Here is a 15,333-nt window from a genome sequence, read left to right as displayed (position 1 = left end):
TTCAAATTACTCTTTCAAATCAATTTTTCTTTTAAAAAGATAGAAGTTCTGAAAGTATTTCGAAGTTTAATTAACTTGAATAATAAAACTTGTATATTTTCATTAATGAGAAAAGATTAGTTGATTCCGCAAAATTTTTACAGACACACAAACAATTGGGAATAAGAAAGACTCAGGGTGTAAGCCGACTAAACCTCCAATTCTTCTGTTGAGAAGAGAGCTGCTCAGATGTATTTTCAAAGAGAAAAAAAGTCAAAGATTAGTTGGAAAGAAAAACAACAACAGAGATTTGAGTTTTCAAGGAGAGGGGACTCTGGAGGGATGAGGAGAGGCTTATCTCAGCGTGGTCTCCGTCCTGCAGCAGACACCACCCTGCTTCACTCTGTTCTCGATGTACAACAGCATGTAAAACTATGACAGAAGGAGGCAGTCAGCAGTTTGCTCTCTATCTCTGCACCACAGCTCACAGCTCTACAGAGACCCCAGCCTTCCAATTCATCATTCTGACACTTAGTGTTGACTTGCTAAATAAAGAAGTTATGGTTCATACCACCTATCAATAGCTGTCCGTTCTCCTCTTTTATATAAATGTAAATCAATACGTTTATGCCCACAAAAACTGCAAAACAAAGTGTGATGAAAGCAAAACAGAGGCGGGGAGGGAGAATGAATTTGAATTAAATCAAGATGTAGAGAAATACACCCACTCCACACCTTCTTTTATATACACACATACATATCTGAGAGTTGAAATCAGCCATAGTTCAAGGACCCAACCCTTCCACATGAATCAGATATTTCTGTAATCTATATTTTTTTCTTTCTTAGTTGCTTTTTGTTCTTTTGAGAGCTGCATAAATAAGTGAACTCTAACTCGCAGCCTGCAAACTGTCCAGGCAAACACACACACAGGTCACAGCATAATCCAAAGCCTTTGTGTTAAGTTGATTACATATTGTCAAAAGCAGCTACAAGGAACTTTGTTTTTGTGTTCATTCTGGTGGTGCCTATGGACAAAAGCAGTATGACCAACACCATCTGGTGTTGTAAAGCCCTTGTACCAGTTGTTACACGCATTTGTTTTGGAAGCAGGTGAATCCAGGATGCAACTTTTTATGTCATATAGCCCAAGTTGGCAAGACCACGTGCCCTTCTGTGGGAAAACTCATGGTTTCATATAACGGGGGAGATAAGAAAATGCCGAAAAGCTGCGGCATAGCAGGTAGTAAAACAAACAAACATGGTTTCTGGTTCCCCATCCTTCCTGGAAAGGAAAGGATCCCAAAAAGCGTGCAGTAAGAATGTTTGAGCCTCCAGAGAACGGTAACTGTTGGAGAGCTGACGTTAACTTTTGTGTGGAGTTCAGTCATTATGTTACAGTACAGCAGTGTCAGACTGTCGTCTAATTGTTGACAGTTGTCGATTGACAGCTTTTGTGGTTTACAGACAACATTAAGCCTAATTATACTTAGTAATTCAGTATTAGCAGTGTCTGGTCACTGTGTTGGCTAATTGATCCACTTGGATTACTGACGGAGCATGACAGCTGACAGATTAACCTCGGTTCATTAAGATATTGCGAATGCTCTGGTTCACACAAGGTCACACAATATTCATCAGACATGTCTATAAAACAAATGTTTACTTAACTCCACATGAATTTGTACAAACACATAAAAAATTGCATTGCATTCCCCGGTTTTCTGTATGTGCTGGTTTGATCCATGACAACACTCCTGTCCGTGCATATTTGGGCTTAATTATTGTACTGTCCATTTTTGTTCACAGTCGTTGGTGTTGCCCTTCAGCTCACTTTAGCAGCATTCAAGCAACATTAACCAGGGATTAGTTAGCTTTGTTTTAGCTACCAACACAAGTTCATAAATTGATATAAAACAATGTCTCATGTCTCACAGTGTATTTCATAAATAAAACAGACATATTACACATTTTTCAAATTTTAAAGGGTGCCTGTTGTTTATATTATTCCTGTTTTTATATTTTCTCCTGATTACATTGCTTGTTTACTTTCATTCATTGTTTTTTCAAATGATGCTCTATTTTGCTATCCATTTCACCACTATAACATTGCAAATTGCCCTGTTAGTGGGACTAATAAAAGATTATCTTCACTATAGAACATTCTATGCTCCAGAGTTTGGTGTACACTGAAATTTAAGTTTGGAATTCAATGGCAACAAGCATTTGATATGACTCTTTGTAATTCTTAAAATTTTTTGCTTTACAAAAAAAAATGTGTGTAGATTTTTATGTAAAAATATTTTGATTATAGGTCATTTTTATGACCTGTAATCAAGACTGGCTTTGAATCAAGTCAAGTCCTTCATTTCTCTCTGTCTGTTGAATGACTGACCAAGATTGAGTTCATGATCTCACCACCTCTCAGAGAGGGTGAGATTTTTTTCAAGTCAAGTCACTGCTTCACAGAAGAGCCATTTTGGATTCCCACATTAAACACAGTGGAGCCCTTTGGCCTAAACGAATAATTGAATTTGTTTCATCTAATTTTTCTAACTTGAGAGATGCGTCTACCTACATTTTTTTGTCCTCTTAACTTTAGCAAGTAACTTTGAGAGAGGTCTGTTGTTAGCCTTTAGGCATTAAGGAATAACTGTTTTTTTTATCATACTTGTGTCTTTGTACTTTTGTAACTCAGAGGTCTGTGACGAGTTGATTACATGGTGCTCGTTGTGTGATGCTGACTGCAGCTGCTCCCACCTTTGGACTCACCCAGTGGACTTTATACTCGCTCAAACCAACCACCAACTGCTAATTTGCACACCTGGTGGGGATTTTCTGTTTGTTGTCTGCCCAACGTCTGTGCTAAATCTGACTCTGATGAAGACACAATAGTGTCGAAACATTTGTCTGTTTGCACTATTAAAGCTGTAAATTGATCACATGTGCTTCAGTCCTTTCTGTGCCTCTGAGTTTGACGTCCTCAAGCTGAGAAGCACCGGATTTCAGCCACATTTTTCTAAAAGATGCACAGAAAAACATTTTTCTGTTATATTATGTTCATTGTCATGTCCAAAACTACTTTTCAATATCATGGGCTATATGTGCAATATTATTTTTTCTATTACATTTAATGTCATGTTTTAATACATCGCAATATTACTTTCACTATTACCTTACATTATTATCATGCAGAATTCTATTCAATATCAAGTGCTCTTTTTACATGCATTATCTGGTGCAATATAACTTTTTTATTATCTCTCATTATTGCTGCCAATAGTACAACTTTTTCTATTTAGCATACTTTGTACTTAACTTATCTCACTTCTTTTGTTATTCTTTTAGGCACTGTTTCTTTACATTTACTCCTTATACACTTCATATTTTATATTTCATTTATTACATGCGGTACTGTTGTTTTTTTTTCTCATGTTACTGTAATTTTAGAGCAATCTGGCACAATAATTCCCTTCGGGATTAATAAAGTCCTATCTTATCTTATCTCTTAAATTGCTTGAACAGCACATTTCTCGCTATGATCACTTTGGGATGCATTCAAGCAGCAGATATACTGTCCAGCTGTGGCGCTCTGGGATCATTATCTTCAGCAGTAATGAGATGACCATTAAGTGCTCTGCTTGCATTACTTTTCATGTTGAGAAGCTTGTAGTAAGTCACCACAGTCAGTACAGGGGGGTTTCAGAGCTGTTCTCATGGTGACAGCTGGCTACACTGCTGCACACAGCAGGCAACGTGTTCTTTGAAAAGACACCGTGTACTTGACTTCATGTCGATGAAGGCTTTTGTTCCCACAGTTGCTATAGATTTAGTTTGTTCAGCAGTTTGAATCCAAAGCAAAACAGTCACGAAACACACTCACACGTGCCAGCGAGAAAAAGCGCAGAGCCAAAGAAACTGAATCACAGCTGACAAGATCTGAACATGTAAAAGAGCGAAGAGTGAAGAGGAAAAAACACACAAAGTGCAAACATTATTCTTCAATAGCCATGCTTGTACTTGTTCTAATCCTTATTTATATTTCTTCTTCTATGTTTGTTGTTATGCACCAACACGCCCCAGAAAATTCCTTGTAAGTGAAAATGTACTTGTTAAAAAAAACAAAAAAACAACCCTTTCTGATTCTGATAGAGGTATTTCTCTACACAATAATAATTAGACAAATTGCCATTATGTTGTTTTTCATATGAGGAAAAATCCTACTGCCTTTTTACTTTTCCTTAAGTGCCACCAGCAGATGAAGTTGGAAAAACATAAACCTTGGCAGGCCTTCACACATCCATGTCTCCCTGAGGATGAATTGTAATCACTTTGGCTTTCCTTTAAAGGTCAAGATATTCGGGGATATATAGGCAGAAATATAATATTCATAAGTATGTTTTCATGAGTATGTAATCACCTGAAAATAAGAATTGTTGTGTTTTTGTTACCCTACAGTGAGTTGTTTTTATTTACAGATGGCGTGGGTCCTCTTCCACAGAGGTAGCCATGTTGAACTGCCATGTTTCTACAGTAGCCCAGAGTGGACAAACTAAACACAAGCTCTGGTGCTCATAAAGCCTTTGTCATTTTCACCGTAGTTTCTTATACATGCTTGGCTTCCCTGAGGTTGGATTTCTGACTTGGAAAGAGGAACCTCACCAACCTCAACCTCTATATGGCTGCATCGCACATTAACAGTAGTGAAAACTCTTCACTTGCGTCTCATTTAATCAGTGGTACACACAGTACTGTCTGCAGACGTGTTGCTATGATGTTTGTTTATGCAAAATACCAATATAGTTATTACACACAAAAAGGGATTTTTTTTTTTCAACTTGTACTGGAATGTGGTCGACTCAGGTGTGACATCATTCAGTTTGTGCTTAATTTATCCGGTGCTTTAGTTTTATTTAAGAAACAGAACCGGATGATACCATCCGCTTCAGCTGTAGTCTGTGTTTGGTGCCAATAAGCAAATGTAAGCATGCATGTATAATTACAAGACTGTCAGCATGCTAAACATCAGTATGTTAGCTTTGTCATTGGGAGCATGTTACCATACTGATGTTAGCATCAGTGATGGGCAAGTTACTCAGGAAATGTCTAAGTTACTGTTTACTCATTACTCCTTTAAAAACTAATGATATTACTTTATGTATTGCTTGATATTTTACCGTAAAGTTACTTCATACCTCATTGGTGGCTTTGTTGCCCTCCAAAATTGAACTGAACTGTTAACACCCACAAAAATGATTACTTCCTTTGTCTCCAGACGTCCACTGTGGTGGCAACAAAAGTCTTAACAAATCCTGTAATGCAGTTGTGTTACTCACACCAGTTGGACTACAGCATCATTTTGGGAACATTTGTGTTTACGTCTTTGCATTAACTTGTATGTGATCTACTTACGTGAAAGTTACTTTTTCTCTATTATTTTTATCTCCGAGTGGTAGATTAAATGTATAAGCATGTAGGAAAGGCATATAATCATGTTGCTTCTGTCTGTATCTTTTCAGTCACTATTTCTTACAGACTCTTTGACTGTTTTTATTGTCTATATATTCATTGTGAATTATATGGTATAATGTATACTGTTTATAAATTTTGTATTGTGACTGACGACTGAAAAAAATACTACTACTACTACTACCAAAGGTTTGTTACACTTTCTGTGTGAACACATTTTTGTTCTTGTTTTTAAATGATGCAACACTTTTTTTTTTGTCCTGTGCTATTATGGTGCAAAGTGAAGAGATTCAGAAAAAATACTGAATACCGAAACCATCCTAACATAATTTTCAGTCACCCAATAAACCAAACTGAAGTGAAAATGGAAGTGAATACGGCATAAAGAGGAAATAAACTAAAATTACAGTACAGTATGGCCCCAGATTACAAACAGAAACGGTAGGCATACAGTAAGGTCATTATCCTCTTAGATCCCATCAGCATATTAAATCAAATATCTGCTGGCATTAATTCATTTGCTGCTTTGTGTGTGATATAAATGCAAGATCAGTGGCTGGAGTCAATGAACGCCTGTTTTAGGAGAATATAATAATAAACTGTGCACATTCAATAAAGGAAAAGACAAAGAGAAGCAAATATGCAGATAGAAACTCACGACACCAGAAGCTCTTGTTGAACAGCGTGGTACTGAATGAATCACAACGTCTTGTTTTATTGATGATATGCTTGACTGCTTTTCCACTGTGCACAATCCATGTTTAAAAACACTCAATGCTGACTCTGCTCACTTACAGTACGACAGTAAGAATGAATTCTGGAGCATAAAAAAGGGGGACAGGGGGCTAAAGATTTCATATCACGGTACATAAATATGAGTGAGTTTACATGCACAAAGAGATCCAAATGACAAGTTTTTTTTGCTACTTTTGCTTAAAGGCTGGTGCTGATAGGAGCAGGGTACGGGGGGCAAGGCAGAATATAACAGTTTTACAGTACAGTACTTGGTTTCCATCACATCACCAAAGGGAGAGAAGCAGGCAAACGGTTGCTATGCCGCTAGAAAGAGAGAGAACTACATGGAGAGGATTTATTCAGTATGTGTACAAGTGGAGATATGAGGGACTGAACCTGCAGCACAGGGTCAGAGTTGAGGCCACGTGATCTCATTTCTGGCTGTGTATGCATCATCTGGACAAGTCACAATGATGAGAGCGAGGAAACGTGGCGGATCAGACTCAGATTAGAGGTCTCTAAGTCCACAGACAATGACGGTAGGAAGTTATTACCAATATAGCTGAGGGAAGTATGAGGAGAGGGTCTGACAGTGGGAGCATCAGGTGGCCAGCCACAAGCGTACACACATCTCTGTGTCTTTTTTTTTTTTTAAGTTAAAACGTCTTTTTTTCTTTGTTTCGTTACATCGCACTATAGTATACATACTGTACAATACCCACTGAACTGCCACTGTGTCCCCAGCAGGAGGGAGAACAGAGAGGTGGCGCAGGTTTCTTACACTAACATTCAATACTTAATAAACACATGAGGGGAGGGGACTCGCACTCAAACACACATACAAACATACATACTTTCACACAAATGGAAAGACGGACACATAAGATTTAATGCTTCACAACACAGTCTCATAATGTACAAGAAACTTCATCTTTAAAAAAAAAAAAAACATACAGGAACCTTCTTCAGCTATATTACAAATAAAACATTTAGTCCTCTCCGGCTGTGGAAAACAATAAGAGAAATAAAATATCCTAACCACACATACATACAGTGGTGTTGGTGGCTTGATAGCATTATAGTCCTTCTTGTTTTTGTGTATGTTCCAGAGAGACAGACGCCCCGTTTGCACCTGGTATTAAAACAGGATCTGTATCCGGATATGTTAACTGGATAATAAATGATCCGATCTCGCCTTTGCGTTCTAGTCATCCTCACTGAGATCACATCTCTGTCCTCCAGAGCAAAACCTGAGCGTGAGTAATCTGAGGCGGCGTAAAGTTTACAAAAGTATGCACAACCAAAATCTAGGTGCTGGGCAGACATGTATGTCCAAAAAGAAAAGATCAGAGTCTGCACACCGGTTTCTACATATCCTTAAAAAGTTTTAAAAGGTCTAAAAGCCAATAATCTGAATTTTAGGTCTTAAAATGTTAAATAAGATATTGACATTGTAATAGTATGCGACTACTATTACTCTTGCATACACACAGTTCTGTGTAGTCGTGTTCAAGTGACTGTTGTAATTCTGGGACTCCGATTTTCTCTCATATTCTTTGTACTTCTCTTTGCCTCTATGGACACAAAATAGGTCGTAAGTTGCATTCACAATTTAAGTCTTAAAAAGACTTAAATTTAACTTGTTTAAACCTGCAGAAACCCTGCACCACGTGAAGTCTCAGGCACTGAAGAAACACCCATAATGTCACATGTAAATTAATAATGGTTAATGGAAAGATTATCTAGTGTGCGGACTCTACTTTCCTTTTTTTCCACACTTCTTTGAGATGTTGGCAAATCAGCCCCAGACTTCCTTAAAAAATGATGTTGCTTTGCAAGTTTTTGTGTTATAAACTTCGCGAAATGCTGTCTACAACATTTTCTTCATTATTTGTCCCCTGAAATTTTGGCAAAAGCAATAAATTAAGTTAATCTTTTATTTGCACCAAAACATTTTGTTGGTTTGACCCAGTGTGTCTGTGGAGAGTAGGCGACTCAGTGACCAGATAAATTATGCCTTGTTAATACCAGATCAGCTGCACAGATGAGTACAGTGCACATCCCAGTATTGCTCTAATTTTTCATGAAGTTCTGCAGAATAAACACATCTTTTAGTGCCTTCATGGCATAGAATAGAAATATAACTGTAATTAGAGCTGTGTCACTTGTTCGCTCTCTAAATTTGAACAAAGACCCATATTTTATGTTAAAAATATCTGTAACAATGTTCTGTTGTTCTGCTGTTCTGTTGTATGGACTGACTTGACACCAAGATGTGGTCAGGCAGATTTGTTTTTCCTTATCTGGATAACACGTCCTGACACAGATCGGAGTTTAATACCAGATGTAAATGCGGTGAGAAAGATGAAGAGAAAAGAAGAAGCCGTGTGGTCATGAGGATAAGATTGAAGTGGCATAGGAAGGATTGAGTGGTCCTTTCAAAGGGGAAAAATAAACAAAAAGTGCCAAGGTAAAGTGAATTCAAGTAATGTGTGCTCTATACACAGGAGAGGGAGGGGGGAGGGAGGAGGGAGTGAGTCCTGTGGCTCCAACATGGCCACTACTGGCTCTTCCTGTGTTCAGTCAGGCTCGTCGATGCATCTGTCGGTGTTTCTCCGCGGGCGGCTCGGGTGAGGACGTCCACCCACTTGGCCTGAAGTTCTGCATCTTGGGCACTTAAGAGCAAAGTCTGCTGGGTGTGGCTGAGCCGCAGCGCATGTTTGACCTCCGATTTCTCGCTTCCCGATGACGGCACCGCGCTCACCTCGAACCCGGGGAGAGGCACCACCCGCGCGCCCTTGGAGTCCTGCAAGAATGAGTAAAATAAGTCAATCAGAGGTAATTTGGGTGTATTTAAAAATGGGTTTCTCTGAAATAAGCTTTCAGTGCGGCAAGTGACAGCTTGTCTCTCCAGCTGTAGGGGGAATATATTCCACCCAGCATGTATATTAAACCCATTTCTCCCTCTCCCCTCCCCCTCTTTTTTTCTGTATAATCAGGAAATGCTCGTCCAACTCCCATTAATCCTAATCTTTGGAATGGCAGCTTTCTGCAGTGGGATTGGGATATTAGTCTTGGAAATGAAACCGTGGGAGGCTTTAACAGGCTGACTTCCCTTCTGTGCCATCCACTGTGAACGACAGAGAATCACAGTCTCCAGCAAAGAGCTTTCCAAACATGATTGCTTGGGGAATCTTTATTTTAAGCAATCATGTAACCCGCTCCTTATATGCGTCTCCTTGGGATGCTCTGAGCAGATTTATTGCCACATACAGAGCCAAGATTTCAAGGAACTGCTGTAATCCAAAGACTTCATAGTCACACAGTGGAGCAGCGCCACTGACAGCAGCAGCAGCTATACCTGAGGTCAGATTCAGGACAACCAAATCCTCCTGGCCCAAATCTACAGAGCACAGACAGTGCACAGACAGCCTGGCACAGGCAGGATTGGATAGATCTGATTTACACATTCTCAGTGCACAGGCGCTGCACTGTACAGATGCACGGGAAGCAGGCAGGACGTATAGAAAACGGGTGTAGCAAAACAATCAGCACAAATACAAGAGATGACTGATTTTTCTGTAGCATCAAAATAGTGTTCTTTATATATTCAAATCTGAACAATCAAATTTTGGTTGAAGTACAAATGTTTTGGCGTCAAATACCAAGCCCTTCTAAAAATGTTTTCCCACGTGACGTTGCTCCATGTAACCTCCCTCCACTAGGCTGAGGGAGGGGAGACGAGCAGCACTGTAACCAACGTCACTGCATTTGGCAAACAACTGAGGGAGTTTCCATTTGCAAACACAGAAAAGATCACAGATGGAGTCACCCTTTAACTTAACAGGGGAACCACGTGTATTATAATGCATGCATTGTACAGTATGTGACTACTGCGAGTGAAGGAAGTAAAGGGTAGAGTATATAAAAGTGCTCTGAATAAATGACCCCCACAACGAATGAAAGGTGGTACATTTCGTAATTAACAGCTGGATCACTATACGTGTGTGTGTGTGTGTGTGTGTGTGTTTTGAACTCTTACCTGTCCACTGCTCTGTAAGTACAGCACCAGTGGCTCAGCCTTGGTCACAGCGACCCACATCTTGGTCCAGCTCTTCCCTTTCTCCTGCACTTGAAGGTGGCCACATAGCAGGCAGTTCTCCCCTGATAGAGACGTCTGTCTCTAAAAAGATACAATAAAACAGAAACATATATATAAAATATCATTATAAAGCTGAGATGAATAAAAATAACACATCCATTTGGTGCAAGACTACCTGCCAGATCAATGGTGATTGATTTGTGGATCGCATAACTGACTGAGAACTGATCATTGAGCTAAATAGCAGTTTACTCTTGATTTTTTTCACTTTTTAGTCAGGCTGCACAGTAGATTGAAATATTATCAAAATCACAATATGGCTAAATGCAACATGCAAATCACAGAAGCTGCAATTTTTGATAAAAGAAAAAATGTGACAAAACAGCATTATAATGAAGTACTGTAGCGCTGCAGAGATGTTTTGTGAAAAAAACTGATGTAAAAATGGTCAGTTCTACTAGTTGTGACTAATATTGCAAAATCTTTTAAAATAATCACAATATGATTCTTCGTGCCGTGTTGTGCACCCCTACTTTATAACCCTGTTTTGGAAGGTGCTGTATCATGATTGTCATTATTGATTTGAATTAGCTCGTCACTAAAACCCATCTGCATCACATTTTGGGGATTTGATGAGCGACTGACAGTGCAGATATTCCCCTGCTCACCGTTACGTAACAACAATGTAGGACACAGTGAGATTTGCACATGACAGGTGTTCAAGCTGCCGCTGTCCGTTGTCTAGCCCTTGTATGGCCTACAGCTCCCCCATGTGGTCACTAATATCACTGCAGTGGAGCTTTTTTTCTCTCTTGGGTTCTTATCGCTGAGACAACTGCATGAACAGTTTATGAGACTCCTGAGACAATTTCAACAATAATATATATGAAAAGTTTGCTTGTCAGCTTTTCGTTATGACCAGAGTGAACTGTACATTCATGCACGACATCCCAGACGGACAGATGGACACCTGAAGCAGCCAGACTGTTGAGTCAGCTGAGACGGCTGGTCCACTGGAAGCTGAGCTCTAATTATAATATGAGTCATCAAAGACGGATTAGTTGATCTTTCAATGTGACTCTGTGTTAATTCATAAATGTACATGCGATTAATGAGTGTTTATGTGTGTGTGCAGTGATTTCAGGCCACAAAGTTACTTTTTTATTCAACAAAGATGCTTTAAGTACAAGTAAACTACTGTGCTTCTTTCTTTCTTTGTGTCTCCAGCAGTGCCGTCTGGCTGCTGAACCCTGGTTGACATTGACTGCTGGTATACTAGGAGACGCGGAGCTCATTGGACTGGAAGAAAAATAAACTATTATGCTCTTGCTGCTAAATGTTTGTCAGTGTGTGTTTGTGTGTGTTCTTGTTTTTGTTTGTCTCACCTCAGGCACAGGTTTCCTCTTCTGTTCACCACCGCACATAGTCTCCAGGCTGAGGCTGGCTTCGAAACACTCCGGGCACACTCGGCTCGTTTTGTTGTCCAAGGTCTTTGAACACTTTGCACAGATGGCCTGCAGAAGGACACAGACAGAGTGAAAGAGAGCCGGCGTTGAGAAGGCTGCTCCGTTGTAAACGGTTAATTGTCCAACAGAAATTTTCCACTTGTCTCCTTGACTTTTTCTCTCAATCCCTTCTTCTTCTTTTTTCTTTTTTTTACATCCTATCAAACAGTGCCCAGACTTTTCTGGTTCCATCTGTACTCACCGCTCCGCAGGACTTGCAGTGGTGTTTGCGTTTGGTGAAATTGAAGCTGTCGTTGCAGCCTTTACACGTTTGCTTCTCTTTCTCCTTTTTCCTGGAACTCTTCTGGAAAATATTAAAAAAAAAAAAAACAGGAGTCATGTGTCAAGGTCTTCAGCCTTTTCAATTTCAGCACAACTGAACCGTCATCTTGCTCCATCCTTTGTTTGTCTGACTGCCTGTCTTCCATTTCTCCTTTTTATTAACAAAGAAATGGGCAGACTTCTCTAAAAGACAACTAAAACGGACATCAGATGGAGCATCAGCAGCAGTCGGCCGTGAGATTGTTATTATAGATGCACTGTGGGACAAAGAGTGAAATTCATCTCCTTTTACCAGACGTGAGAGCAGCAGGTTGGTCAATAAGGACAAAACTGTTTTTCCTTTTTTAGATAAGAAAAGCAGATAGATAGATCCATCGCTATTGTCAACAGAGCATTATTATCATCACCACCGCAATAAAGCCGCCTCAGATCAATGCATCTTTCAGGAGAACCACAAAAACCCTCTGTCGCAGCACAAGCACCAAACACATCGAACAGCTAATTGCTTTAACATTTATTCCTAAAAACAAAGAACAAAACAAAAACAAACCCATCCCCTCCAAACTTAATTTTTAAAAGGGCAATTTTCTGTTTCAGTAAGAGTAGGGTTACTCCAAAAAAGAACAGAGAGACTGCTGCAGTTTCAAGCTTTCTGATTTACTTCAAAGCCTGTTAACACCCACACAGGTGCTTCTACTTAATTAGCCTGATTAGGCCTCTTCTCATGGTGCAGTCAGACAGAAAACTGCTGGGCAAAATTAACTCTCCTGCTGTGACCAAAAAATTTTGGGGGGCGGGCAGAAAATAGTGTGGATTGGATTGTAAACATAAACTGCACGTATGGTGAGCATTGTGGCTCAAATAGCAGTGGACAAAATTGTAAGCACTTTGAATTGCCTTGTGTCTGAATGGTGCTATTTAAATAATTAACTTAGCTTGCCTTGTTAATTATTCCACATAGAAATGAGCGGCAGCAGATTTCAGCCCGTGTACAGAATGTCTCATCTTATCTTCTTCACTGTCTTGTTTGCTTTCTTGCACTGGAAAATTACCCTTATTCTTGTAAACCCTTTTCATGGCAAACAGGATAAACACAGGTGTTACCAATGATACTAATTAAGGTCCTGTTCCATTTAGCAGAGCCTTTCCAGTGAGCCAACATGCACAAAAACAGCAACCTGACTCTTTTTGACCTTAATGGAACAGGACCTTAATTAATATAACTGGTGACACCTGTGTTTACTCTACTACTTCAATGGCTGCTGTGACAGAGGTGTGATAGTACATAGACTCTACTCCCTGGATAGCTCTGCTCTACTTCAGCCTGAGCTGAGCTCTAATCAGTCAGAGTAATTAAAAAAAAACACGTGTGCAGGTGTACAGGGCCTTTAAACTCATCAACAGGAGCAGGTAAAGGTGTCAGGAAACAACAGGTAATAAAAAGCAGGTGTGCTCGTTAGACTGATGTTGACACGTCCCTCTCCCTCAGAACACCCAGCAGATCCTGAATGTTTCTAAGACCAGAAGCATTATATGATGTCTGATCTGTATTAACTGAACTAAATCTTGTTTTGAGGGAAAATGGAAAACTTAATAAACATATTGTTGAAAAAAAAAAAACAGAAATTAAAAATGGTACAAAATAGAGCAGCGCACATTGTGATCCATTGTGGATATACAAAAATGTTGTGTCAGATTACTCTATTTATTACTTATTTTCATCATAAAGATCTCTGTTTATTTTGTGATGTTTATTGTTCAGAATACATACATGTTGCTACTCTACCAGATATGCTATAAGAGGAAATGCTATATTACGAAAAGCATGAAAAAATGCAATCAAATGTATGGTTGATGTACATGAATGCACCTTTTTACTGGAGACCTTGAAGAGAGGTAAAAAGTATGACTTTGGTTGTTTAACTTCTAGTGAATTGATCGAGTTTGGAATAAACACGAACATGAGTTTGATGTTGATGTGTCTCGTGGCTGTGGTGGGTCTTTTTTAATATCAGCATTATAAAAGTTATTTTATAATAACTTGTAATGTCTGTGTTTCATGTATGTGTGTGTGTGTGTGTGTGTCCCAGTCCTTGCCCTGTGTGTGTTGTAATGTTATGTGTTTTGCTGTTAAATGTGGTATATTGTCACAATGTAAGCTTTTTGTGGACCCCTGGAAAAATAGCTGTATGTTGTAGCTAAACAAAACTAAACTAAAGAATACATTCATGGGAGAAGTGGGGGAGTCAGTAGAGGCCCACAGGTAATTTCTGCCCTGGGTTGATGCTGAGGGGTATAATCTAATAACACACAGTGTAAACCAACAAGGCAGTGGACATATGTATACAGAGTATATAGTATCTTACCCTTTCATGCAGCCTTTCACCATCTGAGTCGATGGACGTGTTCCAGGGACCCTGAGAGGAAGTAAAACACATATTGAGCACCGGCCATGCAGTCACACATCTCCACCACCAGGTGTCAGTGTGCACCGTCTGATCTGGTCTCTGTGTCAAGTTACGTTTGGCCGGCATCCAGCTGCAGCCAGCCCAAAGTGGGTCACAGCAGATCCATAAGAGTTTTGTATACACTTTGACTTGGGCTTTCCCTATTAGGTCATGAGAGAGTTCTGGGAGAGGAGACTCACAGACGCTACGTGAGGAACCGCCAGAGACGAGAAGAAAGAGCTTCTTCATGTGTATGTGTGCGAGTGTGTGTGTGATACAACATCCATAGATGGAGAGCTGCTCAGCAGACAAAGACCAGACTATGACAAAGTCGTCTGCTGTCCCGCTAGCCTCCCATGATTCATTGCACAAGATGACACCACAAATTGACTGATAAATGAAGTGACTGATCGAGGGGGAGTGACACTGACCGGTGACTCAGGGAAGTGGTCATCTTCCCGGGAGAAGGAGCTGTTGAACGCTTTGTTGAACGTTTCGCTGTTTTGTTTGTGACGTTCGATCGTGGCGAGGATCACCTGAGAGTCAGAAAACAAAAAGAAGAGATGGATTATTGATCAGATACTTTGGCTTTGTTTTTGTTCAAAGTCTTTTTATTGGTATTTAAAGCCATAAAAAATGCAATAAATCACAGGTATAGTTGGATAGACACAATATACCCCCTATGTTTCTGCATCAACAGAGCCCAATCCTTATAACAGTATTATTGTAACATCAAATAATCAGAGTTGTTGAAAAAAACAGCAAAAAACAGACAAATAAAAGATAATTACTGGGTACAGGAAAATAATATCTT

General features: G+C 39.6%; 1 protein-coding gene across 1 annotated transcript in view; it reads right to left on the bottom strand.

Moving 5' to 3' along the window:
* Positions 1–8,427: 8,427 nt before the first annotated feature.
* fgd (faciogenital dysplasia) overlaps positions 8,428–15,333 on the bottom strand; it is an 84,258-nt gene continuing 77,352 nt past the window's right edge. Inside the window, exons 14-19 of the mRNA XM_084720753.1 lie at positions 14,951–15,055; positions 14,439–14,489; positions 11,993–12,094; positions 11,671–11,799; positions 10,226–10,366; positions 8,428–8,989 (exon numbers count right to left, since the gene is read on the bottom strand). Coding sequence (XP_084576879.1) covers positions 8,744–8,989; positions 10,226–10,366; positions 11,671–11,799; positions 11,993–12,094; positions 14,439–14,489; positions 14,951–15,055 — 774 coding nt within the window. The 3' untranslated portion in view covers positions 8,428–8,743. The remainder of the gene's footprint in view (positions 8,990–10,225; positions 10,367–11,670; positions 11,800–11,992; positions 12,095–14,438; positions 14,490–14,950; positions 15,056–15,333) is intronic.

Source organism: Lutjanus erythropterus, chromosome 6 (genome assembly GCF_056507025.1).
Source record: "Lutjanus erythropterus isolate fLutEry1 chromosome 6, fLutEry1.hap2, whole genome shotgun sequence".
Lineage (NCBI taxonomy): Eukaryota > Metazoa > Chordata > Actinopteri > Lutjaniformes > Lutjanidae > Lutjanus > Lutjanus erythropterus.
This window is presented reverse-complemented; position numbering and strand designations above follow the sequence as displayed.